Source organism: Orbicella franksi, chromosome 9 (genome assembly GCF_964199315.1).
Source record: "Orbicella franksi chromosome 9, jaOrbFran1.1, whole genome shotgun sequence".
Lineage (NCBI taxonomy): Eukaryota > Metazoa > Cnidaria > Anthozoa > Scleractinia > Merulinidae > Orbicella > Orbicella franksi.
The window spans coordinates 14706426-14734287 of record NC_138153.1 but is presented as its reverse complement, the minus strand read 5'-3'; the positions used below and the strand labels follow the sequence as shown (position 1 = coordinate 14734287).

General features: G+C 40.5%; 3 protein-coding genes across 3 annotated transcripts; all 3 read left to right on the top strand.

The window, feature by feature from the left end:
* Positions 1-453: 453 nt before the first annotated feature.
* LOC145498499 (uncharacterized) lies at positions 454-3554 on the top strand. Its single transcript, XM_081478421.1, has 7 exons — positions 454-484; positions 638-721; positions 1349-1525; positions 1864-1959; positions 2301-2468; positions 2893-3013; positions 3373-3554. The coding sequence occupies exons 1-7, from the start codon at positions 482-484 to the stop codon at positions 3552-3554; spliced, it is 831 nt and encodes a 276-aa protein (XP_081334547.1). The 5' UTR covers positions 454-481.
* Positions 3555-7328: 3774 nt separating this feature from the next.
* Positions 7329-11330, top strand: LOC145497365 (uncharacterized). Its single transcript, XM_081477183.1, has 7 exons — positions 7329-7390; positions 7544-7627; positions 8257-8433; positions 8770-8865; positions 9206-9404; positions 9792-9821; positions 11119-11330. Exons 1-7 carry the CDS (start codon positions 7388-7390, stop codon positions 11328-11330), a joined length of 801 nt encoding a protein of 266 aa, XP_081333309.1. The 5' UTR covers positions 7329-7387.
* A 4730-nt stretch (positions 11331-16060) lies between these two features.
* Positions 16061-21654, top strand: LOC145497588 (uncharacterized). The gene is made up of 6 exons (XM_081477407.1): positions 16061-16835; positions 16989-17072; positions 17711-17887; positions 18228-18323; positions 18664-18862; positions 19247-21654. The coding sequence occupies exons 1-6, from the start codon at positions 16833-16835 to the stop codon at positions 19381-19383; spliced, it is 696 nt and encodes a 231-aa protein (XP_081333533.1). The 5' UTR covers positions 16061-16832; the 3' UTR covers positions 19384-21654.
* Positions 21655-27862: the final 6208 nt, after the last annotated feature.

Below are 27862 nucleotides of genomic sequence, written 5' to 3'. Positions count from 1 at the left end.
TTGCTGAAGCGGGTTGAACAGCTTATTCTAGGACACTGTGAGGCCATGTTTGTTGATTACACGCATCACAAGGTGAATTTTTCAGTTACCATGCATTCTGTCATGATCTTTGCACCAAAGTGTATTACCATTGCCAATTTCAGGTCCAATAATAAGTTTCAGTTACCCCAAGCACTTATTTAGAGACGGGTAGGGTGGATCCCGGAACTGCAATCAGAACTGCACTTATGCATATTGAACACGCGCAGTAGCACCATAGCTGAAGGAAGTGCTAGTACGAGGTCATAAAGGTTGTAATATTGCAGCTGAAACAATCCGTACACCAGGTGTAAAATTTCATGTAATTGGTAATGTCAAGTGAAAGGTTGATAGTATAAAAAAGGTTCGTTTATGAATTTGCATCCATTCTCATTGGAGAAAGGTTCAAGTCCTCTGCCACAAGAAGAACGAAGAACTGTCGCTATTCTGTTACAAGAGAAAAATGGTGAGTTTAGCTTTTAATTTGACAATTTTGCTATTCGTTACTAAGGAAATTTAACACATGTTCTAGTCAGAAAAATATCAGCAATCTAGAGAGCTTGCTTTTCCTCAGAAGCCGGATAAATCTCTTACATGTTTTGGTTTTTTCCTTCACCAGGAGTTTAAAGTGTTCCTTCTGTGCTTTTCCGTTCTTGTTGTTGCTACATCTGCAGCGACTGTCTGCAAATGTACGGACAAAGAGGTAAATAAAAGTAACGCCTTTAAAATTGAGTACTCCATTGTAATTGCTATGCGTTTCGTTATGTGTAGTAGAACTGATTTAAAGTTTAATTTATCGTCCTACGCTCAAGAGAAACTTAGCTTCCAAAAGGGAAAGGATTTCGAGGCTGCATTGCAACACCTCTTGCCGCGAAATACGATATAGAAAAGGGGACGATTAAATCAGTGGACGATTAATCTTGGCCATGATCAATAAAATGCCAACTGATCAGCTTACATGGACCAAAGTAATGCATAATTAACAAGTTTATTCACGTTTTACGCATCTTAAAAAGTTTATCCTAACAGTAAGTATCATGTTCGTCGTCTGTAATCCGTGTCAATCGTTTCCAACCTAAACCATCCTTGTTTATTTATGGTTTTTTATTATCTCTTTGGTTTTTTCCTACCTTAGTAAGCTATTATTTTCAGTTTTCCTTCAATTGCAAGCTAATTTTGTACGTGGCCATAATAACTTAAAATATACCGTAACTGAGCTCCTTTGGTGTGAAATTCCCCTCGGAGGCTTATCGTTGAAAAGTGGGACTAAACGCTGGCTACATTATATTAAAAGATCGGATAGTTACCCTGATACGTTTTTATTCTTCAGATTATGCAGGATCCCGCACGTAATCCAGTGTCCAAATACACATTGAAGATGAACAAAGACGGCAAGGATTATGACGAACAGGTTGAAGTTGACACTGAGAAAGAAACAGAGACTTTCCACGTACCAAAGACTTCACCCGATGATGAAGCAGGAGACATCTTCTACGACTTTAAGAAGGTTGTAACATGATTAGACTGTTCATGTACTATAATACGTATACTACAGGTTATTCTAGTGTACATTTCGGTCGACCGCGGACTTTCTTGTGCTACAAGACAGTGTCATTTCTCTTGTGTCTCTGAGTGTGTAAATTATATGATCTGTCTGGAAACTGCGGATATGAAAATATATAGAGCCAAATTCGTAATGAACAGCCTATATGCCCTTCGGGAAACTGGTTTCCTTATGTCAGACAACTGAAACCTTAAGCCCTCTTTCGGCTTATTAGTCACTTAGTTTTAATTCAAGAGCTGTCTAGAACTGCTAAGCAAATCACGTGTGACCTTGTTTTGCAGAATTTGACGATGATCCATCTGCCAGCGACCAATTCCTGCTTTTTGAGAGATTCAATCGATGATGTTCCTAAGCCAGGCAACTTAAAGAAACTGCTGGTAACTTAACGTTTCTTTTCGTTAATTTGAACCATGGCAGCATTGGAAATGAAACAAATATACATTTCCCAAACTCAATCTCCCTAATTTGTAAATTTACTGATTTCAACCCGTTCCTTTATAGCTAATGTCAAGTAAGGAAATAAACTATATGGAATCTATTAGCTAAAACTGACAAAGCTGGGCTTTAATTTCTTGAACATTGTTTATGAATAGGTGAAAAAAAAAGTCTTTGGGCTTCTCAAGCCAAACGAAAGTCTGGCTCCAAGCTAGCTAGCATTTTATAGATCACTTTCATAGAATGAAGAATTTCCCCTTTTCATGTATTACTTTCTTACTAGGGAGACAAAGGTGGACGGGTTGCGATACTAAGACAACAAACTGAAGTGAAGCTCAAAGTTGTCGGAACTCTAGAAGACCGTTCTGAACTGAGTGATGAAATGACGGATATGTGCGGGAAACTTCCCATTTACGTCGTTGTCGAAGGGGAGGTGGATTCAACTACCGCTGTACAACCCAGGAAAACAGAGCTCGCAAAACGTAAGTGAAAGCAATCGAGAAACCGCGGTGAGAGTCATTATCTGTCACAGTGTATTAATTAATTAATTAATTAATTAATTAATTAACAAATTAATTTAAAAATTGGATAAATAATCATCGATTTACATCACTCAGTGTGTGATCTGTCCCACAGCACGTGAACCTGACGGGGGATAAATCGAATCTTTTTTTTCCTTCATTAGGAGTGTAATTTCCTCTTCTATTTTCTTATTTTGGTATGTTATGATAATTTGCTCATGTTGCAACTCAGATAAGTATATAGTCATTTTGTGATCAGCTAAGTTTAGGGACGACTCAAAGTACAGTAGAGTCTTACAAGCGCCTGAAATTCCCACTCTAAAAAAAATTACCTCTTGTTTCTTGTCTGTTTAGGTTCCAAACGTGGCTTGGGGTACTGGATATGGGTACTCGTGTGTCGCTATGTGTGCAGAAAGATTTGCGATTCCTTTTCCTGCTATAAATGGTGCACTACACTCTGCTCTACAGTCCGGCGGTGGGTCAGTGGATAAAGCTTCCTTTGGCTGCCTTTACCGAGCAATTTATGTTAAGTTTTCGCTAATATATATTACTCTTTGCTTCGTAGAGAATACAATTAGCTTTTTTTAAAATTTGTCTGTTGTCATAGAAGGACAAAAAAGCTAGAGCAAGTTTCACAGTTAAAATCACTGATTAACACTGTAAGAGATTTAATTAAGCCAAGCAAATAAAGCCATTTAGTTTACCACAGTCTTGACTTGCCTCTCTATTATTACTTGGGCATAGCCTACTGACCCACTATTAGTCTGAAGGCCCAAACCGATTCTGCCTAATGATTGATCGACCGGCCATTATTTTTCTTCCTGTCGTTTACAGATTTGTATTCAGTCAACACTGGTTTACAACAAGAAAAGCAACTCACGCTAGGACTAGAGTGTGGAGTCTTTATGAAAGAGGTTTTGAACGTGCGTTACCCTGTACTGTACAAGAAATACTGTAACCCAAAAGAAAGGTCAGCGCCTTTTGAATTGCTGCAAATAAAAACCCGCGACGGTTAAAAACTCAATTCCAAGAGGACGTTCATTTATACTAACAATTCATTCAATCACCTTTTACAGCTGCCTGAATTAAGTCAAAAACGTCCTAAACTTGTATAAGAATGGCCTCGGGATGCACGGGAAAAAGGCCATGACGACCTCTAGCCACTGAAGAAAAATGTTCTTAGTTGCTTATTTTGTTTTTTGACACCTGACGAGACTGCCATCCATAGGTGCGAAGCCTTTAGAAAGAACCTTGCTTTTGCCGAAAGAGAGATGCCAAATAAATTTAGCTACACGCAAAAATTATATTAAAGAAATCACAGAATAAAAAGGGAGTAGTTCAGCCGACACTAACCTTTTCAGTCATTCAACTGCTTCTGAGTTACTTTGTCTTGATTATAGCTGGTGTTCACATGACGTCACCAAAATTCGAACTACAAAACTATTGATCTTCCTGAGATTTTACTGTAAATGATGTATAAGAGCAGCTGAAAACTAATATTCATACAAATTTTCGCTCCGAATGGGTTCTTGGTTTTGTGATACACTACGCTGGAATTTCTAAGCTTTTGCGTGACACGGCATTTACATGACGGCTAAGAGAGCTGTCTCGATGGTTAAAAAAGTGACTTATTTCGGAGAACTTGGCTATCTGAACAGTTCATGTCTTAGAAAAAGTATTATTTTAATGTTTTAGAGTTCCTCGGGGGATAAATTCACGCTTTTGTAGCAAAACTGAGTGACAGACGTTTCAGTTGGTTTCCGGCCGCCATATTGGTGCCCATACGGATGGGCACCAGCATGGCGTCTCCATACAAATCTTTATGAATTTGGGTAAAAAATCTCTCCACCATAGCTGAAGGAGGGTTATGAATACCTGTTACCAGAATAGCAAAGCCCTAACAATGGGAAAATCAGACTAATTTCAGCCGTCAATCATCTAATCCGTGATACCCTTATTTGAGTTTACTTCCGTAATCTGGCAGCAATTTTCGCAGAACATGCACAGTACTATGATTGCTGAAAAGAGTTGAAGAGCTGATTTTAGCTGACTTGGAGGTCACGTTTGAAAATTAGACCAAATACACCGAATTAAAATATTGCACCAAATTGTAATGCCATCATGGAAAACACAAATAGGCCCCATAATAATCATCTGGATCTCTACAGTCACGCTGCACGAACAAAGCTTTAAATGTTAATTGAAATGTTGCAACTTAATGTAAAATATATAGCGTATCATGCGAGGAAGCTGAAATATAGACAGAACGCAACGAACTGACTGATTTAATTCCTAAATCGGAAGGTATTTCTTTTCACAGCAGTAACGAACTAGTCATTTCTTTGTATTTACATTTCTGCTGGCTATAAGCCAGGGGTGGGGTGGGGGTGAAAGGAAGGGCACTCAGCAAAGTAACGGGGATGATCAGTGAGAAGAAGACTGTGGAGAGGCGCATGGGGAGAGATAAGGGCGACAAGAAGTCTGACATTTCGGACTACTGTTGATACACGACATCAACCCAGTTACTTGTTCTAGTATTTACGTTAATTATCTCCGACTACAGCATTCAGGTATCCAGAAGAGCCGAGAGAATCGTGGCTCAAAGGCCGTCCGATGCTTTTTTGCGTGCGTCGACGATCGCACTTGCGAGTGATAACTTCCTGTTTTTGTTGTCTCAAGTAAGCAAAACAGTGTCACAACATATTTCCGGTTAGTATCCGGTTGGCTTCCGGATAGTATCATGGCCACTACATAAAGGAGCATAAAGAGCACGGGAAACATACGCTAACCTAGTCTGAGCAAACAGCCCTCCTTCTTTGCTCCCCGCTCGAAGGGAAACGCCACTCGGAGCGGGAAGCGAAGAAGGACGGCTGTGTTCGCAGGCTAACCCTAACCTAGCTAAAATTGTCAACACACTCAGCGCTAGCGGCCGTCGACCGTAGCCTTGCTTCCCGCTTAACATCAACTAGGGGGCCATGGGGGAAGAAGAGATCAAGAGCGGGAAGGGCAAGTTTATTTTAGGACGTTCGTACGACATTTTTAACCATGCGAAGGTAAAATGATCCACTAATGTTGACTTTATGAGACCTTGTCACGGTAGCCTTTCTCTCGTATTTGATAGACAGTTGTAAGCAGGGAACGAATAGCGTTCACCAACTCGGCTTTACACCATTAGAAAGTTCGTAAGGCCATCTATGCTTTTGTGTGCCCAAAACAAACAGCAAAATGAGCAGTGTTTCAACTCTCCCTTTATCGACAGTTCTCGGTAAGTTAGCGGATTTTTCACGTCCATGAGATACCCTTTGAGCGACGACATATTTTTGCAGTTTAGATGTATCCCCCAAATGACGTTGTTTGGTATTTACAGTGTAATATTAAGCCGCTTATTTATACGATCAAAGGGTTGCAGCAATATGATCATTGCTAAAGGAAGTGCTTATGCCGGGTCACAAGGTCACCTTTGGTGAACGTAACACATGTTGCAACAAAAGTAACCTAGAAAAACTTAAGGGCATATCAAAAGTTGCGCGACCTGTGCGCGCTTTTCAAGTTATAACGACATCCTCTTATTTCTGGCTTAGATATGTTTTTTGCTCTTTTGCTTGTTTCCAGGAATTCTCCCAGGAACGCAATTTAGAGTTATTGGGCATGCGCAGTGCCACCATAGCTGAAGGAAAGACACGAACTCCGGTTAACAGAATAATGTGTCCAAACAATGGGAAAGTCAGTCTAATTTTAGCCGTCAATCATGTAATCTTTAATAACCCTAATTGAGTTTAGTTACATAATCTGGCAGCAATTTCCGCAGCACATGCGCAAGACTACGGTTGCTGAAGAGAGTTGAAGAGTTAATTTTAGGTGACTTTGAAGTCACGTTTGGAGAATTAGACCAAATGCATCAAATTAAAATCTTGCACGTTGTTGAAAATCTATTGCGAGCAGTGCGGATGGATATAATTTTTACCAGCCTGTTGTGATCTTTGGACCAAGTTGTAATGCCATCATGGACATGACATATGGGCCCTGAAATAACTTTCGGATTTCCGGATGTTTTTTCGTACTTATTAAGAGAGGGATAGGGTAACAGCACGTATGGTTATGAGCATGTTCTGTAGCGCCGTAGCTGAAGGAAGTGCTAGTGCGAGGTCATAAATATGACCTGTGTTGTAGAGCTGAAACAATATAATGACTGGATAATCAGTTCAGTTGCAGCAAGAGATAATCTCTTGGTTGCAGGAGTAAAATATCATATAATCCGCAACATCCCCCTTTTGAGTTTGGTTCGGTCGATGATCATACAATCTGGATAGTCAGGTAGATATATTTGAACACATGCGCAATAATATGATTGCTGAAGCGGGTTGAACAGCTTATTCTAGGACACTGTGAGGCCATGTTTGTTGATTATACGCATTACAAAGTGAATTTTTCAGTTACCATGCATTCTGTCATGATCTCTGCACCAAAATGTATTACCATTGCCAATTTCATGTCCAATAATAAGTTTCAGTTACCGCAAATGTTTCAAAGTACTTATTTAGAGACGGGTAGGGTGGATCCCGGAACTGCAATCGGAACAGCACTTATAGATATTGAACACGCGTAGTAGCACCATAGCTGAAGGAAGTGCTAGTGCGAGGTCATAAAAATTGTAATATTGCAGCTGAAACATTTAGAAGTCAATCCACACAACAGGTGTAAAATTTCATGTAATTGGTAATATCAAGTGAAAGGTTGATGGTATAAAAAAGCTTCTTTATGAATTTGCATCCATTCTCATTGGAGAAAGGTTCAAGTCCTCTGCCACAAGAAGAACGAAGCACTGTCGCTATTCTGTTACAAGAGAAAAATGGTGAGTTTAGCTTTTAATTTGACAATTTTCCTATTCGCTACTAAGGAAATTTAACACGTGTTCTAGTCAGAAAAATACCAGAAATCTAGAGAACTTGCTTTTCCTCATAAGCCGGATAAATCTCTTACATATTTTGTTTTTTTCCTTCACCAGGAGTTTAAAGTGTTCGTTCTGTGTTTTTCCGTCCTTGTTGCTGCTACATCTGCAGCGACTGTCTGTAAATGTGGAGACAAAGAGGTAAATAAAAGTAACGCCTTTAAAATTGAGTACTCCATTGTAATTGCTATGCGTTTCGTTATGTGTAGTAAAACTGATTTAAAGTTTAATTTATCGTCCTACGCTCAAGAGAAACTTAGCTTCCAAAAGGGAAAGGATTTCGAGGCTGCATTCCAACACCTCTTGCCGCGAAACTCGCGATGTAGAAAAGGGGACGATTAAATCAGTGGACAATTAATCTTGGCCATGATCAATAAAATGCCAAATGATCAGCTTACATGGACCAAAGTAATGCATAATTAACAAGTTTATTCACGTTTTGCGCATCTTGAAAAGTTTATCCTAACAGTAAGTATCATGTTCGTCGTTTGTAATTCGTGTCAATCGTTTCCAACCTAAACCATCCTTGTTTCTTTATGGTTTATTATTATCTCTTTGATGTTTTTCTACCTTAGTAAGCTATTATTTTCAGGTTTCCTTCAATTGCAAGCTAATTTTGTACGTGGCCATAATAACTTAAAATATATCGTGACTGAGCTCCTCTGGTGTGAAATTCCCCTCGGAGGCTTATCGTTGAAAAGTGGGACTAAACGCTGGCTACATTATATTAAAAGATCGGATAGTTACCCTGATACGTTTTTATTCTTCAGATTATGCAGGATCCCGGACGTAATCCAGTGTCCAAATACACATTGAAGATGAACAAAGACGGCAAGGATTATGACGAACAGGTTGAAGTTGACACTGAGAAAGAAACAGAGACTTTCCACGTGCCAAAGACTTCACCCGATGATGAAGCAGGAGATATCGTCTACGACTTTAAGAAGGTTATAACATGATTACACTGTTCATACACTATAATACATATGCTACAGGTTATTCTAGTGTACATGTCGGTCGACCGCGGAAAGTTTCTTGTGCTACAAGACAGTGTCATCTCTCTTGTGTCTCTGAGTGTGTAAATGATATGATCTGTCTTGAAACTGCGGATATGAAAATATATAGAGTCAAGTTCGTAATGAACAGCCTATACGCACTTCGGGAAACTGGTTTCCTTATGTCAACTTAAGCCTTAAGCCCTCTTTCGGCTTATTAGTCACTTAGCTTTAATTCAAGAGCTGTCTAGAACTGCTAAGCAAATCACGTGTGACCTTGTTTTGCAGAATTTGACGATGATCCATCTGCCAGCGACCAATTCCTGCTTTTTGAGAGATTCAATCGATGATGTTCCTAAGCCAGGCAACTTAAAGAAACTGCTGGTAACTTAACGTTTCTTTTCGTTAATTTGAACCATGGCAGCATTGGAAATGAAACAAATATACATTTCCCAAACTCAATCTCCCTAATTTGTAAATTTACTGATTTCAACCCGTTCCTTTATAGCTAATGTCAAGTAAGGAAATAAACTATATGGAATCTATTAGCTAAAACTGACAAAACTGGGCTTTAATTTCTTGAACATTGTTTATGAATAGGTTAAAAAAACGTCTTTGGGCTTCTCAAGCCATACGAAAGTCTGGCTCTAAGCTAGCTAGCATTTTATAGATCACTTTCATAGACTGAAGAATTTCCCCTTTGCATATATTACTTTCTTACTAGGAAGATAGAGGTGGACGGGTTGAGATACCAAGACAACAAACTGAAGTGAAGCTCAAAGTTGTCGGAACTCTAGAAGACCGTTCTGAACTGAGTGATGAAATGGCAAATCTGTGTGAGAAACTTCCCATTTACGTCGTTGTCGAGGGGGAGGTGGATTCAACTACGGCTGTACAACCCTGGAAAACAGAGCTCGCGACACGTAAGTGAACACAATCGAGAAACCGTGGTTGGAGTCATTATCTGTCACAGTGTATTAATTAATTAATTAATTAATTAATTAATTAATTAAAAAATTGGTTAAATAATTATCGATTTACATCACTTAGTGTGTAAGTTGTCCCACAGCACGAGAACCTGACGGGGGATAAATCGAATCTTTTTTCTCCTTTATTAGGAGTGTAAATTCCTCTTCTATTTTTGTTATTTTGTTACATTATGATAATTTGCATCATGCTGCAATTCAGATAAGTATATAGTCCCTTTGTGAACAGCGAAGTTTAGGGACGACTCAAAGTACAGTAGAGTCCTGCAAGCAGTTGAAATTCCCACTCTAAAAAAAATTACCTCTTGTTTCTTGTCTGTTTAGGTTCCAAACGTGGTTTGGGGATACGGAGATGTAAACCGGTGTGTCGCTTAGTGTGCCAAAAGATCTGTGATATATTTGGCTGCTATTGGTTTTGTATTAACCTCTGCACTACTACCTGTTGGTTTGTCCCGCGTGGATAAAGCTTCCTTTTCCTGCCTTTACCGAACAATTTATGTTAAGTTTTCGCTAATACTGATATATTATTCTTTGCTTCGTAGAGAATACAATTAGCTTTTTTTTCAAATTTGTCTGTTGTCACAGAAGGACAAAAAAGCTAGAGCAAGTTTCACAGTTAAAATCACTGATTAACACTGTAAGAGATTTAACTAAGCCAAGCAAATAAAGCCATTTAGTTTACCACAGTACGTCTTGACTTGCCTCTCTATCATTACTTGGGCATAGCCTACTGACCCACTATCAGTCTGAAGGCCCAAACCGATTCCGCCTAATGATTGATCGACCGGCCATTATTTTCTTCCTGACGTTTACAGATTTGTATTCAGTCAACACTGGTTTACGGCAAGAAAAGCAACTCGCGCTAGGACTAGAGTTTGAGGTCTTTATGAAAGGAGTTTTAAACGTGCGTTACACTGTACTGTAAAAGAAATACTGTAACCCAAAAGAAAGGTCGGCGCCTTTTGAAGTGCTGCAAATAAAAACCCGCGACGGTTAAAGACTAAATTCCAAGAGGACTTTCATTCATACTAACAATTCATTCATACACCTTTCAGAGCTGCCTTAAATAGGTCAAAAACGGCCTAAACTTGTATAAGAATGGCCTCGGGATGCAAGGAAAAAAGGCCATGACGACCTCTAGCCACTGAAGAAAAATGTTCTTAGTTGCCTATTTGGTTTTTTTCAAACTGACGAGACTGCCATCCATAGGTGCGAAGCCTTTAGAAAAAACCTTGCTTTTGCCGAAAGGAAGATGCCAAATAAATTTAGCTACACGCGAAAATTATTTTAAAGAAATCACAGAATAAAAAGGGAGTAGTTCGGCCGACACTAACCTTTTCAGTCACTCAACTGCTTCTGTGTCACTTTGTGTGAATTATATCTGTAACAAATTCAGTGAGTTTGGGATACAGTGAAAAACATGTATAAGCGAAGAAATTTCTTTGGCGCAGGAAGGAAATATAATTGTTTCAAAATTTAATCTTGCGTGAAGGGCCGAGGGTCCTTGAGTGTGACAACTTCTTTTATCCATTCCGGAGCATGAACTTTATGAAATGGTGACTAAGGACAATTGGTCACTTTCATTTCTTAAAACACAGTCATCCATAAACTTTATTTAAACTCGAATTTTTGAGTTTTTGTCATCCTCTAGGCGACGCCAATTGTAACTTAGATATCAAAAGCAGTGTATTTCGTAAGACAAATGCGTCTAGCCAGTGCTTTGAACTTCTGATCTGTACTGCTGAATTACGCTCAGAAGGCGCCCCTCGCAGTTTCACCGTTCGCCTCTTCTCGTTGGTCAGCGTTTCTTCCCTCGCCGATCTTCAAGCAAACGAGAGACTGCTTGCAATCTACATCACGTAATTTTAGGTAACGCTCCGGGCTTTATAGTTCTTGCTTAGCGCGATAATTAGTAACGCAACCATCGGGGATTCCCCTGTTGCATTGCAAAGATCTTAAGAAGTGTTTTTCCGGGCCTATTCAGTCGGTATTTCTGAGAAATGACAAGCTAGAAAAATACATACGCCGTACATTTTTTTAACGAATTAAAAGCTGAGAGACATGTTTAGGGCTTCGGAAGCTAATAAAAACGGGTAGACTAAAAGTTTCTTAACAAAAAACAAACCCTTTTACGGATAAAAACCGCACAACTCGACTTTGCGAGGCTTTATAGTTAATTTGCGATTTTTCAATACACCACTCTCAGACGTTCTTTCCAGCCGTGTCAATAGATTGCGTTCGTTACGCGTTTTTGGCGCATATTCAAAGTTGAAAAAGCCGTGCATGGAAGGGTATATTGTTTTTCTTTTTGTCTTTTTTTCGCTGTGAACTGTTAAAAAGTCTTCCTCTCAAACTACAGACTCAAGAGAGAGAGCAACATATTTTTTGATTAAAAAAAGGTAAATTCATTACAGAAACTTTCCCTTTCAGCGACGTTAGCTTAAATTTAATGTTTTTTGAAATAAGTTGTTGCAGTTTTCTAAAGGGGATGTGTCTTTGACATTCCTTTCAGACCGTTTAATGAGGGGGACATGGGGATTTGCGGCGTTGCGGTGTTGATGTTTTTTTTAATGCGGTGATGCGGTGAATAAAATCTCAACTTGCGGTGTTGCGGTGATCTTAAACCCTACGGTGTGCGATGTTTGTGTTTTTCACGCTCCGGTGTTCGGTGAAATGAAATGTTTGCGGTGCTGAGGTTTTTTTATTTGCTTTTTCCAAACCTAAATTTGACCTAAATTTAGCATGTAAGCTTCGTTAATCCATGCTAATTTATGACAAACACGTATCATTGAGGTTAATAATTTGCAACAAAATACAGACCATCACTTTCTAGTCAATCTTCAATATGCTTCGGCAGCTAATCCGAAGCTGTTTTCATTTATACGTAACTTGAAAAGTAACTCGACCTCTGCCAACTGGAGCTCAGTGTTCGGTAGACACGTGGAGGAGCGAGGACAGAAACAATCCTGAAAATTCTGGAAACGCCAAGGCCGAATATGATGTATTATTGACTGCGCAGCTTTTTTCTATGAAGAAAGGAAAAGGTGGCGAAAACTACCGGCCACAAAAGATATTCAGATGTTGCGTGGGCAGGGAAGAAAGAAGGCTTTCTAAGCTTAGGTAGCTTTGTAAATTACATTCGTTTACTATATTTTTTCCTTTTGCTATTCGGCTTCGTCTGTGGGTCATTCTGATACCCGGTCTATACCCGTTCCAAGGTCCTGCGACTTTCTTCAGTGACCTTCTTTTTTTCAAACGATTATCGATATCGAGCTCAAACGCAGCTAGCTCCGGAAACCAATACTTTCAGTCAAGATAGGGCTTCAGTCAGTGGGTTTATACACCAAGAAAAGTGAGCGAAGTAAAAGAAGCCTGAGAGGGATCTGGGGGTAAAAGCCATTTTTCGAGGCCCCTCTCTTTTTTCTTCGTCCGCTTCCTAGCTTCGCGCAAGGTTTCTTCACAAGAGCAAGAAAGCTGATTTACAGGCATCAGCAGTATCGACATATGCGCAATGAAAAGCGTTGTGATGTGTTTATTTTGTGGAAAACTGTTGAGGTATAAAAGTATTATTTTAAGTGTAGATGAACGAATCATGGCGCTAAGAAAACGTGTTGCGGTGACGGTGTCTCGTTGACTTTTCTTGCGGTGATGCGGTGTTCGTTATTTTTTTTTTGCGGTGTTGCGGTGTTCAGACCCCCCCCCCCCCCCCCCATGGCCCCCTCTTTAATAGTTTCTTGAAAAACCGTGCATGGAAGGGTATATTTTTTTTGTTTTTTTTTCGCTGTGAACTTTTAAAAAATCTTCCTCTCAAACTACAGACTCAAGAGAGAGGGACAGAGCAACATATTTTTTGATTAAAAAAGCTGAAAAGGTAAATTCATTACAGAAACCTTCCCTTTCAGCGACGTTAGCTTAAATTTAATGTTTTTTGAAATAAGTTGTTGCAATTTCCTAAAGGGGATGTGTCTTTGACATTCATTTCAGACCATTTAATAGTTTTTCTTGAGTCACAAAATAGTCAGTGATCATGATTCTGTGGTATTTTATCCATTATTGCAAAGAAAATGTTCATTTTTCATAAATGTCTTAAACTGTGTCACTCCGCCGTCTCTGTTGCTTATATGGGCCCTTGAGTTATGCAGTAGATCGCTAAAACCTGACCTTAGTGACAGGGGAAAAGCCGCGGCGCGCAAGAATTGGACTTCGGTGTTATTTACCGGAAACGGCTTCTCGACTGTTAATTTGTAAACAGACCTAAAATTGCTAACACACTCAGCGGCCGTCGACCGTAGCCTTGCTTCCCGCTTAACATCAACTAGGGGGCCGTGGGGTAGGAGAGACCAAGAGCGGGAAGGGCAAGTTTATGTTGGGACATTCGTGCGACATTTTTGACCATGCGAAAGTAAAATGATCCACGAAAGTTGACTTTATGAGACCTTGTCACGGTGGCCTTTCTTTCGTATTTGATAGACAGTCGTAAGCAGGGAAAGAATTGTCGGTTTTCATGTGACGTCATCAATTTCCGAATAAGAAATTACCAATCCTTGTGAAGTTTTAGTTTCATCAGATGTAAGACCCTCTAATAACTTAACGTTTTGCAACGTTTAAGGCCGGCAGGGTTCCTCATTAAGTAATGGAGCACGTCGGAATTTCCAAGTTTATGCGTTGCGTGACATTAAAATGGCGGCTCGATAAGGCTGTCGAGTAAGTCAAAAGATGAGTTATTGCTTAAGTTTTTACTAACTAAACAGTTCTTGCTCTAGACAAAGTATTAATTTCAATGTATCGGAGCTCTAGAGTAATAACGTTTCGTTTCAATGGTAAAACTCAATGACAGATGTTTCAGTTACTTTACGGCCGCCATGTTTGAGTCCCTCCGAGGGGCACAAACATGGCGACACCATACAAAGCTCTATAAATTTGAGTGAAACACTTTTCCGAATAACGTGCGGATGGAAAACCGTACAGACTTAAAACTTGGCGAGGTTATTTATATATCAATCATCTTTCATATCTCAGCTTCTTGACTTAATTTATTGAATGGTTATGATTTTTGTTTTTGATGGCGTGACACTGCAAACCAGCCATAGCGTTCACCTCCAACTCGGCTTTACACAATTAGAAAGTTCCTAAGGTCATCTCTGCTTTCATGTCCCTAAAATAAACTGCAAAATAAGCAAAACAGCAAAGCAAAACAGCAAAACAGTGTCACGACATATTTCCGGTTAGTATCCGGTTGGCTTCCGGATAGTATCATGGCACTACATATAGGAACATAAAGAGTACGGGAAACATACGCTAACCTAGACTGAAAAAACAGCCCTCCTTCTTTGCTCCTCGCTCGAAGGGAAACGCCACTCGGAGCGGGAAGCGAAGAAGGACGGCTGTGTTCGCAGGCTAACCCTAACCTAGCTAAAATTGTTAACACACTCAGCGCTGGCGGCCGTCGACCGTAACCTTGCTTCCCGCTTAACATCAACTAGGGGGCCATGGGGGAAGAAGAGACCAAGAGCGGGAAGGGCAAGTTTATTTTAGGACGTTCGTACGACATTTTTAATCATGCGAAAGTAAAATGATCCACTAATGTTGACTTTATGCGACCTTGTCACGGTAGCCTTTCTTTCGGATTTGATAGACAGTTGTAAGCAGGGAACGAATAGCGTTCACCAACTCGGCTTTACACCATTAGAAAGTTCGTAAGGCTATCTATGCTTTTGTGTGCCCAAAACTAACTGCAAAATGAGCAGTGTTTTAAATCTCCCTTTATCGAAAGTTCTCGGTAAGTTAGCGGATTTTTCACGTCCATGAGATACCCTTTGAGCGACGACATATTTTTGCAGTTTAGATGTATCCCCCAAATGACGCTGTTTGGTATTTACAGTGTAATATTAAGCCGCTTATTTATACGATCAAAGGGTTGCAGCAATATGATCATTGCTAAAGGAAGTGCTTATTCCGGGTCACAAGGTCACTTTTGGTGAACGTATCACATGTTGCAACAAAAGTAACCTAGAAAAACTTAAGGGCACATCAAACGTTACGCGACCTGTGCGCGCTTTTCAATTTATAACTACATTCTCTCATTTCTGGCTCAGATATGTTTTTTGCTCTTTTGCTTGTTTCCAGGAATTCTCCCAGGAACGCAGTTTAGAGTTATTGGGCATGCGCAGTGCCACCATAGCTGAAGGAGGGACACGAACTCCGGTTAACAGAATAATGTGTCCAAACAATGGGAAAGTCAGTCTAATTTTAGCCGTCAACCATGTAATCTTTAATAACCCTAATTGAGTTTAGTTACATAATCTGGCAGCAATTTCCGCAGCACATGCGCAAGACTACGATTGCTGAAGAGAGTTGACGAGTTGATTTTAGGTGACTTTGAAGTCACGTTTGGAGAATTAGACCAAATGCATCAAATCAAAATCTTGCACTTTGTTGAAAATCTATTGCGAGCAGTGCGGATGGATATAATTTTTACCAGTCTGTTGTGATCTTTGCACCAAGTTGTAATGTCATCATAAACATGACATATGGACCCTGTAATAACTTTCGGATTTCCGGATGTTTTTTCATACTTATTAAGAGAGGGGTAGGGTAACAGCACGTATGGTTATGAGCATGTTCTGTAGCGCCGTAGCTGAAGGAAGTGCTGGTGCGAGGTCATAAATATGACCTGTGTTGTAGAGCTGAAACAATATAATGACTGGATAATCAGTTCAGTTGCAGCAACAGATAATCTCTTGGTTGCAGGAGTAAAATATCATATAATCCGCAACATCCCCCTTTTGAGTTTGGTTCGGTCGAGTGATCATACAATCTGGATAGTCAGGAAGATATATTTGCACACATGCGCAATAATATGATTGCTGAAGCGGGTTGAACAGCTTATTCTAGGACACTGTGAGGCCATGTTTGTTGATTATACGCATTACAAAGTGAATTTTCCAGTTACCATGCATTCTGTCATGATCTTTGCACCAAAGTGTATTACCATTGCCAATTTCAGGTCCAGTAATAAGTTTCAGTTACCCCAAATTTTTCAAAGTACTTATTTAGAGACGGGTAGGGTGGATCCCGGAACTACAATCGGAACTGCACTTATAGATATTGAATACGCGTAGTAGCACCATAGCTGAAGGAAGTGCTAGTACGAGGTCATAAAGGTTGTAATATTGCAGCTGAAACATTTAGAAGTCAATCCACACAACAGGTGTAAAATTTCATGTAATTGGTAATATCAAGTGAAAGGTTGATAGTATAAAAAAGGTTCGTTTATGAATTTGCATCCATTCTCATTGGAGAAAGGTTCAAGTCCTCTGCCACAAGAAGAACGAAGCACGGTCGCTATTCTGTTACAAGAGAAAAATGGTGAGTTTAGCTTTTAATTTGACAATTTTCCTATTCGCTACTAAGGAAATTTAACACGTGTTCTAGTCAGAAAAATACCAGAAATCTAGAGAGCTTGCTTTTCCTCAGAAGCCGGATAAATCTCTTACATATTTTGTTTTTTTCCTTCACCAGGAGTTTAAAGTGTTCCTTCTGTGTTTTTCCGTCCTTGTTGCTGCTACATCTGCAGCGACTGTCTGTAAATGTGGAGACAAAGAGGTAAATAAAAGTAACGCCTTTAAAATTGAGTACTCCATTGTAATTGCTATGCGTTTCGTTATGTGTAGTAGAACTGATTTAAAGTTTAATTTATCGCCGGTCTTACCCTCAAAAGAAAGTTAGCTTCCAAACGGGAAAGGATTTCGAGGCTGCATTCCAACACCTCTTGCCGCGAAATACGATGTAGAAAAGGCGACGATTAAATCAGTGGACAATTAATCTTGGCCATGATCAATAAAATGCCAACTGATCAGCTTACATGGACCAAAGTAATGCATAATTAACAAGTCTATTTACGTTTTGCGCATCTTGACTGAAAAGTTTATCCTAACCGCAGTAAATATCATGTTCGTCGTTTGTAATCCGTGTCGATCGTTTCCAACCTAAACCATCCTTGTTTCTTTATGGTTTATTATTATCTCTTTGGTGTTTTTCTACCTTAGTAAGCTATTAGTTTCAGATTTCCTTCAATTGCAAGCTAATTTTGTACGTGGCCATAATAACTTAAAATATACCGTAACTGAGCTCCTTTGGTGTGAAATTCCCCTCGGAGGCTTATCGTTGAAAAGTGGGACTAAACGCCGGCTACATTATATTAAAAGATCGGATAGTTACCCTGATACGTTTTTATTCTTCAGATTATGCAGGATCCCGCGCGTAATCCAGTGTCCAAATACACATTGAAGGTGAACAAAGACGGCAAGGATTATGACGAACAGGTTGAAGTTGACACTGAGAAAGAAACAGAGACTTTCCACGTACCAAAGACTTCACCCGATGATGAAGCAGGAGACATCGTCTACGACTTTAAGAAGGTTGTAACATGATTATACTGTTCATGTACTATAATACGTATACTACAGGTTATTCTAGTGTACATTTCGGTCGACCGCGGACTTTCTTGTGCTATAAGACACTGTCATCTCTCTTGTGTCTCTGAGTGTGTGAATTATATGATCTGTCTTGAAACTGCGGATATGAAAATATATAGAGCCAAGTTCGTAATGAACAGCCTATGCGCACTTCGGGAAACTGGTTTCCTTATGTCAGACAACTTAAACCTTAAGCCCCCTTTCGGCTTATTAGTCACTTAGTTTTAATTCAAGAGCTGTTGCCGGACCTGCTAAGCAAATTACGTGTGACCTTGCTTTGCAGAATTTGACGATGATCCATCTGCCAGCGACCAATTCCTGCTTTTTGAGAGGTTCAATCGATGATGTTCCTAAGCCAGGCAACTTAAAGAAACTGCTGGTAACTTAACGTTTCTTTTCGTTAGTTTGAACCATGGCAGCATTGGAAATGAAACAAATATACATTTCCCAAACTCAATCTCCCTAATTTGTACATTTACTAATTTCAACCCATTCCTTTATAGCTAATGTCAAGTAAGGAAATAAACCATATGGAATCTATTAGCTAAAACTGACAAAACTGGGCTTTAATTTCTTGAACATTGTTTATGAATAGGTGAAAAAAAGGTCTTTGGGCTTCTCAAGTCATACGAAAGTCTGGCTCCAAGCTAGCTAGCATTTTATAGATCACTTTCATAGAATGAAGAATTTCCCCTTTTCATATATTACTTTTTTACTAGGGAGATAGAGGTGGACGGGTTGCGATACCAAGACAACAAACTGAAGTGAAGCTCAAAGTTGTCGGAACTCTAGAAGACCGTTCTGGACTGAGTGATGAAATGGCAAATCTGTGTGAGAAACTTCCCATTTACGTCGTTGTCGAGGGGGAGGTGGATTCAACTACCGCTGTACAACCCAGGAAAACAGAGCTGGCGACACGTAAGTGAACACAATCGAGAAACCGTGGTGGGAGTCATTATCTGCCACAGTGTATTAATTAATTAATTAATAAACTAATTAATTAAAAATTTGGTTAAATAATCATCGATTTACATCACTTAGTGTGTGATCTGTCCCACAGCACGTGAACCTGACGGGGGATAAAGCGAATCTTTTTTGTCTTTCGTTAGGAGTGTAATTTCCTCTTCTATTTTTGTTATTTTGGTACATTATGATAATTTGCGTCATGTTGCAACTCAGATAAGTATATAGTCCCTTTGTGATCAGCGAAGTTTAGGGACGACTCAAAGTACAGTAGAGTGTTACAAGCGCCTGAAATTCACACTCTAAAAAAAATTTACTTCTTGTCTCTTGTCTGTATAGGTTCCAAACGTGGTGTGGGAGATTGGATATGTTATCTGGTGTGTCGCTTAGTGTGCAACAGGGTCTGTAGTATATTCGGCTGCTATGATGTGTGCAGTGATGTCTGCAATAATGTCTGTACGAGGGTCATTGGATAAAGCTTCCTTTGCCTGCCTTTACCGAGCAATTTATGTTAAGTGTTCGCTAATACTGATATATTATTCTTTGCTTCGTAGAGAATACAATTAGCTTTTTTTAAAATTTGTCTGTTGTCATAGAAGGACAAAAAAGCTAGAGCAAGTTTTACAGTTAAAATCACTGATTAACACTGTAAGAGATTTAATTAAGCCAAGCAAATAAAGCCATTTAGTTTACCACAGTCTTGACTTGCCTCTCTATTATTACTTGGGCATAGCCCACTGACCCACTATCAGTCTGAAGGCCCAAACCGATTCCACCTAATGATTGATCGACCGGCCATTATTTTTCTTCCTGACGTTTACAGATTTGTATTCAGTCAACACTGGTTTACGGCAAGAAAAGCAACTCGCGCTAGGACGAGAGTGTGGGGTCTTTATGAAAGGGGTTTTGAACGTGCGTTACACTGTACTGTACAAGGAATACTGTAACCCAATAGAAAGGTCAGCGCCTTTTGAACTGCTGCAAATAAAAACCCGCGACGGTTAAAAACCAAATTCCAAGAGGATGTTCATTCATACTAACAATTCATTCATTCACCTTTTAGAGCTGCCTTAATTAAGTCAAAAACGTCCTAAACTTGTACAAGAATGGCCTGGGGATGCGAGGGAAAAAGGCCATGACGACCTCTAGCCACTGAAGAAAAATGTTCTTAGTTGGCTGTTTTGTTTTTTGCAACCTGACGAGACTGCCATCCATAGGTGCGAAGCCTTTAGAAAAAACCTTGCTTTTGCCGAAAGGAAGATGCCAAATAAATTTAGCTACACGCAAAAATTATATTAAAGAAATCACAGAATAAAAAGGGAGTAGTTCGGCCGACACTAACCTTTTCAGTCATTCAACTGCTTCTGAGTTACTTTGTCTTAATTATATCTGTAACAAATTCAGTGAGTTTGGGATACAGTGAAAAACATGTATAAACGAAGAAATTTCTTTGGCGCATGAAGGAAATATAATTGTTTCAAAATTTAATCTTGCGTGAAGGGCCGAGGGTCCTTGAGTGTGACAACTTCTTTTGTCCATTCCGGAGCATGAACTTTATGAAATGGTGACTAAGGGCCTGATTACATGGCGAATTTCAGTCCGGGCTGAAATTTCAGCCCGGCTAAGGGGGCTGAAATTTCAGCCCGGCTAAGGGGGCTGAAATTATGTTGCGATTACATAACGAATTTCAGCCCGGGCTGAAATATTAGCCTCCGCGCCAAATATGAAATTGTGTGCGAAAAGTCTCCAGAGAATCAAAATGGCGCCGAGAACACGAATCATGAAAATAGGCGCATTGCTTCTCTCGTGGTTTGACCTTTTGGTGGCGCTCAATTTAAACTTTTTGGGATAGTTACACCCTACAATGATGATGGAACTGAAACGAAACCTGTCTCTCAGCCAGAAAGACGTACTTTTATAGAAAGAAAATATGTCCTCAAGCTTGCCGAGTTCATGGCTTCCCTGACAGCGTTACTATGGGAGCGAACAAGAGCGCAATTGGCCAACCCTAACGGGACCCACGTTAAATTGGTATTTTTCTTCCTTGTGCAAAAAGATGACATGAAAAACCTTTAGTTGCAAATGCGCAGTTGTGCCATCGCTGAAGGAAAAGGGTCAAGTTTTGAAGCGCGCGCTGTCAACATCACAGTAGTTTCATAACATGTTAGAGCTGAAACGTAAAGAACCTGTCCAGATTTTTAAAAGAAAAATAAATAAAGACGCCATCCTGAGAAACCGCATGAAATCAGTCTCTTATGCGGTGTCAGAAGACTGTTTTAAACGATAGATGTTTGATGCCCAATGTCTTTTAAAGCTAGATTAACGACATATAAACAGACAACACTTATGGCGTTACTATGGGAGAGAACAAGGTGCAATTGGCCAACCCTAACGGCACCCACATTAATTTGGTATTTTCCTTCCTTGTATAAAAGATGACATGAAAAACCTGTCGTTGCAAATGCGCAGTTATGCCATCGCTGAAGGAAGAGGGTCAAGTTTCGAAGCGTGCGCTGTTAACATCACGGTAGTTTCATAACATTTCAGAGTTGAAACGTAAAGAACCTGTCCAGATTTTTAAAAGAAAAATAAATAAAGACGCCATCCTGAGAAATCGCATGAAATTCTCTTATGCGGTGTCGGAAGACTGTTTTAAACGATAGATATTTCTTAATTCAAGAAAAAACTATAGAGTTTGGTAATAAATACAGGACTTATTTTTCTATTTATCTTCTCTTTGTAATCTCAGAGATAAACATTATGGTTAAATAAATTAAATCCTATTTTCTTCCACCTTTGGCTCCGATAAAAAACTCTATTTTGTTTTAACTCCCCCGACGTTTACAATGAAACATCAAGTTCATGACTCCTTTAATTTGCAAACGTGAAAAATGTTTCAACGTTTTAGAAAAGGTGCATAACTCTTTTGTACCCCGTTTAGTGTTCACGCAAAAACAAACTTTTAAACTGTATTTATATCTTTTATGTGCACTTCAACGAGTTTTGGTCTTCCCAAAATGTCGCGGAATATATTTATCCGCAAATATCTAGCTACGTAAAACAAATCTTTTTGGCCTGAGATGGAATGCTGCACAAAATTAGGAAGACGTGTACGATCGACGTCGGCGGATTTTTTGACCCTCGGTAGATCGTTTTGGGGATAATCACGTTTCTCTCAACGAGCTTTTTCAATTTATGCATGAGGCCTCCTCCACACTACGCCGAAGAAATATGAAAATTAAACGCAGTCTTATTTCTCCGGTTAGGCCTTCCTTCCACTCTTATCCGTCACGAAAAAGACTTTCGAAAACGCTCTTCAAACCGGAGGAATTTGAAAACGCCGGCTTTGCGTTCTCTGAGTGAGGACGGAAAACATTTTGAAAACGAACTGCTTTCGAAAACGATGAAATTATATACGATAATCACGATGTTTCCTGCCCAAGTTTTACACAAATACAAATGCAAAATGACCGGTGATTGTTGCATTTTTAAATTCCTCCAGCATAGTGTGGATGGAAAACGTTTGACGCACTTTCAGAGTGAAACCTCCGTTTTCAAATTCGGCCCCCGGGATAGTGTGGACGGGGCCTAAAATGACGGTGATAGGTCCTCCCATCTGATTTGTTGTAAGTAGTTTCAGCATGTGCGCAATGTTGTGATTGCTTAAGGAAGTGCTGTACATAATTCTTGCGGTCATGTTTAGTCAGTTTGTAAAAAATAATTAAAATCAAAATGCCGCGCGCTGCTAAAAAAACAATTGAGCCATGTAGTGTTTCAAACTCCATTTTATTCACTCATCTAGCACACTACACCTCAAAATGACCTTTGATCCTAATCCTAGTAAATAATTATACAATCACGCACATATTGTAACATCCTCTCTTTCATAAAAATAAAGAAAAAATTTAAGTGTTCTTCACTTAGTCGAAATCAAGATAAATCAAGGGTCCAAGCTCAACAAAGCATTTGTAATGAAATAATCTGTGATCAGTCTCTGAACTGTAACAAAAGAGTTAGTAAATTGAAATGGTTGTTCATGAGCACACGTAGTCCTTCAGGTACGCCGGGGGTCTCCTGTCACGCCTTGGCCTCTGGTGCTGATCGGTATTGCTTTCACAAGAGGTCGATCCTGGGGGTTTGTCAACTGGTTCTGCAGACAAGGTAGGGATGCTGAGTGAATCTGGATTGGGAATGCTCGAGTCATCCACTGGATCTGATTGAATGGGCTGAATCGGTGATTCTGATGTCTTCTTCAGGTGCTGCCTGTTTCTTCGGTAGACAGTTCCATTCTCAGCCTCTACCGTGTAAGATCGCTCATCTAATCTTGCAGTTACTTGGGCCTTCGGCCACGACTTGGCACCTAACTTAAAGGGTTTCATTCGTACGACATCCCCTTCACTTAGTACTGGTAGATCCTTTGTGTTTCTGTCGTAATACTTGGCTTGGGCCCGTTGGCGCTCTTTCAACTGGCTCTTTTCAATTCCAGACTGGGTTGTCTTAGGCATAAGGAGGCTTTGTGCCGTAGGGACGAGCGTTTTGGTCCGCCTGCCCATCAGATGCTGCGCAGGGCTTGTGGTCATCGCTTGGGTAGGAGTGTTCCTATAATCAAGGAAAGCCAAATACGGATCACTCCCAGCCTTGATAGACTTCCGTAGGAGACGCTTGGCTGTTTTTACTCCAGACTCTGCCTTGCCATTAGCCTTACTGTTCCCGGGACTGCTGGTTAGGTGCTCAAAGTCCCAGGTCTTTGCGAATGACACAAATTCTTTGGAGGTGAATTGTGGACCATTGTCGCTCACGACTTGATCAGGTATTCCATAGCGGGAGAAGTGGCTTTTCAGCTTCAGGATGGCTGTGGTTGCCTTGGTGTCTGGTAACCTGTCTACCTCCCAAAAGTTGCTGTAGTAGTCGATGGTAACCAAATAGTCTTTACCATCCAGTGTAAAAATGTCAGCGCCTACCTTCTCCCAGGGCCGAGAGGGGACCTAGTGGCTCATCAAGGACTCATTGGGTTGCGACGTTGTATCGAACTCATCTCGCATCCTGAGATGTACTGCTTGATTTCAGCCGACATTCCGGGCCAGTAGACACATTCACGTGCTCTTCTTAGACATGACTCTGTTCCTAAATGGGAGGCATGAATTCTTGCTTTCATGTCTGCACGAAGATTCTTAGGGATCACCACAGCATTTGCTTTGAAAATCAATCCATTTTTAAGAGTCAACTCATCCCGCATATCAAAATATGGGTGAGTCAGTTCAGGGGCAAGTTTCTTTTCTTCTGGCCTGCCTTTGAGAATGGTTTCAGATAAACTTTGTAAAGAATGATCTTTCCGAGTTTCAGCCTTAATTTCAGCGATGCGCTCGTCAGAAATGGGTAGATAGTTGACCATGTTCACAAACTCTAGGTCGTCCTCATTATCACCTTCAAACGGGAGGAAAGCTCGCGACAACGTGTCGGCCAGGTGCATGTTTTTACCGCGCTCATAGTGGACGGTGAAGTCATACTTCTGCAGTCTCATCATCATTGACTGTAATCGCCGTGGTGCACGTGAAGGCGGCTTCTGAAGAATCACTTCTAGTGGTTTGTGGTCACTTTCCACATTGACATGTCGACCAAATGTATACTGGTTGAATCGCTCAAGAGAGAAAACGATAGCTAGCATCTCTTTTTCAATTTGCGCGTATCGTTTCTCTGTCTCTGTCAACGCTCGGCTTGCGTACTCAATGGGTCGGCCATTCTGAAGTAAAGCTGCTCCGAGGCCACTTTGGCTCGCATCACATTGGATAGTGAGCTCACTGCAAGGGTCATAATAGCTCAGCACTGAAGCTTGTGTGACCATGTGTTGTATCTCAGGGCTCGAAATTAACTTTTTCGTTCTGGAGCCAGCTGGCGACTAACAGAAAAAAATTGGTCGCCAAATCGTAAATTTTGGTCGCCAATTTATGTTATATATAACACAAGAACTCGATTTTATACGTTACTTTGTATGCGAGAAAAGTCACAATTGAAGAGCGAAAACAATTAGAAATAACACGAGTAACACTTAGTTATAAAGCTACTATTGTTCTCAGGTGATAGGTCTCTGGTCCAAAGGTGATGGTTGTCTCCACAGTCATTTTAAATGAAGCTAAGCATAAAACGTTTTAAGTCCGTGGTTTTCATTGTGAGACAAACACGGGTCCTTGCGTATTTTCCATTTGCTACTTCTTCGAAATGCCGTTCTTTATTTTCGACTTGCTTTCCTCGATGCCTTTCGCTCACGTAAATCCTTCAACTGATTGGTATCTGCCGCCATTTTCGCGGCAAATGAAAAGCACATGGTGTTGAAGTGCGATCCCAGTTTCAGAGGATCGAAGTCGCTGAAACAATGTGGCGCGCCGTGAACGCGGTATCGACGTGTCGAAATTCATTCCATTTTTTCGATTATCTTGTAATATTCGGACATTATTTTACTGGGGATGGAAAGGTGAGTTGTATACTAGCTACCATATCCGATTGATTTCCTAATATAAAGATTTAAAAACAGTGTTGTGTCGTGGTTTTCTTTAGTTATCGGACAAAACGGGAGTCGCCAGCTGGCGACCAGTTCTGAAAATTTGGTCGCCAGTGCTCAATTTTTGGTCGCATTGGCGACCAGTGAGTCGCAATTTCGAGCCCTGTATCTTCTGGAATGCGCTGTCCTGCTCCTCGGACCATTGCCATTGTGTGTCTTTTCTTGTCAGGCGACGTATGGGCTCCATGATTTCCGAAAGCTTGGGAAGGAACTTCGCCAAGTAGTTTACGAAGCCATTGAGCCTTTGAACTCCTTCCACGTCTTCTGGTCTAGGCATTTTGGTTACAGCCTCCACCTTAGCGGGGTCAGGTTTCAGACCATCGCTCGATAACAGGTGACCCATGTAAGGAACCTCTTTTTGACGCAGTTTCATCTTGTCTGCATTCAGAACTATGCCGTTATCTAGACACCTTTGAAGCAGCTTCTCCAGGTTCTCGTCATGGTTTGAGGTAGCTTCGTCATCATTTTGCCCCTTTCCACAGATCAGGATGTCGTCTGCAATACACAGGACTCCTTCCAGGTTCTCGAGGGCATGATGTAGATGTTTCTGGAATATCTCTGACGATGCGGATAAACCAAAAGGTAGACGACACCAACGCTACCTGCCATAGGGAGTGGCAAATGTTGTAAGGACACTTGATTCTGGTGCCAAGACACAATGCCAGTAACCAGATTTTAGGTCGACTGTGGAAAAGACTCGTGCTTCAGACAGCTCAGGAAGTACGTCCTCTAGCACAGGTAGCTGATATCTCTCTCTTCTAAGTGCTGTATTTAACGGTCTGGGGTCTAGGCAGATCCTCAAAGCTCCGGTCTTCTTAACTGCCACAGCTAAACCGCTGACCCATTGGGTGGGTTCGTCTACTGGAGCAATAACGCCTATTTCTTGCAGACGGTCCAGTTCCTGCTTCAGCTGGCCCTTGAGTGAAGCTGGTACACGTCTAGGCGGCGCAACTACGGGAGTGACGTTTTGATCCACTTCTAAATGCACCGTTCCGGGTAGCGTTCCTAATTCCGGTTGGAACACTGCAGGGTGATGCTTGATAATTTCTTCAGTTGTACTGAGACTCTTGACTGCTGGCCTCATCCGCTTAGGTGGCTGTGCAATCTTGAAATTTTCTTCATTGATGGTAATTAGGCCCATTTGCTGAGCTGCCCGCGCTCCTATGATCGGTGTTAGTTGTTTCCCAACAACTAAGAATTCCACTGAGAACTTCTTTCCGTTCTTCGGGTTTTGAATAATGATGCGACAGGATCCGAGAGGTTGCAGCGTCGTATCATTCCACATTCGCAGTGTCTTCGTCGCGCGCTTGAGTGACTCGTCTGGAGCAAACTCGGCGGGAATTATATTAACTGAAGCACCACTGTCAACTCGGAATTTCACGGGTTTCTTTGCAACAACCATTTCAGTGTAGATTTCTTTCGGGTATTCTTCTTTCTTCATTGCATGTACCACTTCCGGTTAGTCTGTAATGCTTGTGATGTATTCTATGTCACTTTCTTCTGATTCTTCGGACTCTTCTCTCATACTGTGGACCTTGCTGTTGCACTTTGAGGCAAAATGATTTCTTCCTTTACATTTAGCACATGTGGCTCCCCACGTGGGACACTTGCCTTTTTCAAAAACAAACAAAAACCCAACAAAAACCGCAACATTCCCTAAAATCAACCCAGTACACAATTAAACATTGCACAAAAATATTTCAGTGTTTTAAAGACGGAAGACTGATGTGGTTTTGCATGCGAAGCTCTCAAACTTGTTTAATAAAATGGTGCGTCAAATGACGATTTTAACGGAATTTGGTAATTTGCATATTTCTTTGAAATAAAAGGATATTTTGCCAAAGAAACTATCCAGTAGTTTTTGTCATACCCTAGCCTATCTACCATAGGAATATGAGCGAAATCGAATTTTCGACCCTTGCCGCGAAATTAAGAATTTGTCTGATTTTTACAGGCAGGCACTCTTAAAAGCTGAGAGACATGTTTAGGGCTTCGGAAGCTAATAAAGACGGGTGGACTAAAAATTTCTGAACAAAAGCCAAACCCTTTTACGGATAAAAACCGCAGAATTCGACTTTGCGAGGCTTTATAGTTAATTTGCGATTTTTCAATACACCACTCGCAGGCGTTCTTTCCAGTCGTGTCAATAGATTGCGTTCGTTACGCGTTTTTGGCCCATATTCAACGTTGGAAAAACCGTACACGGAAGGGTATATTGTTTTTTTTTTTTTTCGCTGTGAACTTTTAAAAATCGTCCTCTCAAACTTCAGACTCAAGAGAGAGCAACATATTTTTTGATTAAAAAAGGATAAATTCATTAGAGAAAGTTTCCCTTTCAGCGACGTTAACTTAAATTTTATGTTTTTTGAAGTAAGTTGTTGCAGTTTTCTAAAGGGGAT

Excerpts from the sequence above, each read along its gene's own strand:
- LOC145498499 (XM_081478421.1), top strand. Across the intron at positions 722-1,348 it reads GCAAATGTACGGACAAAGAG|ATTATGCAGGATCCCGCACG; the intron begins GTAAATAAAAGT and ends TTTATTCTTCAG. Across the intron at positions 1,960-2,300 it reads GCAACTTAAAGAAACTGCTG|GGAGACAAAGGTGGACGGGT; the intron begins GTAACTTAACGT and ends CTTTCTTACTAG.
- LOC145497365 (XM_081477183.1), top strand. Across the intron at positions 7,628-8,256 it reads GTAAATGTGGAGACAAAGAG|ATTATGCAGGATCCCGGACG; the intron begins GTAAATAAAAGT and ends TTTATTCTTCAG. Across the intron at positions 8,434-8,769 it reads TCGTCTACGACTTTAAGAAG|AATTTGACGATGATCCATCT; the intron begins GTTATAACATGA and ends CTTGTTTTGCAG.
- LOC145497588 (XM_081477407.1), top strand. Across the intron at positions 17,888-18,227 it reads TCGTCTACGACTTTAAGAAG|AATTTGACGATGATCCATCT; the intron begins GTTGTAACATGA and ends CTTGCTTTGCAG. Across the intron at positions 18,324-18,663 it reads GCAACTTAAAGAAACTGCTG|GGAGATAGAGGTGGACGGGT; the intron begins GTAACTTAACGT and ends CTTTTTTACTAG.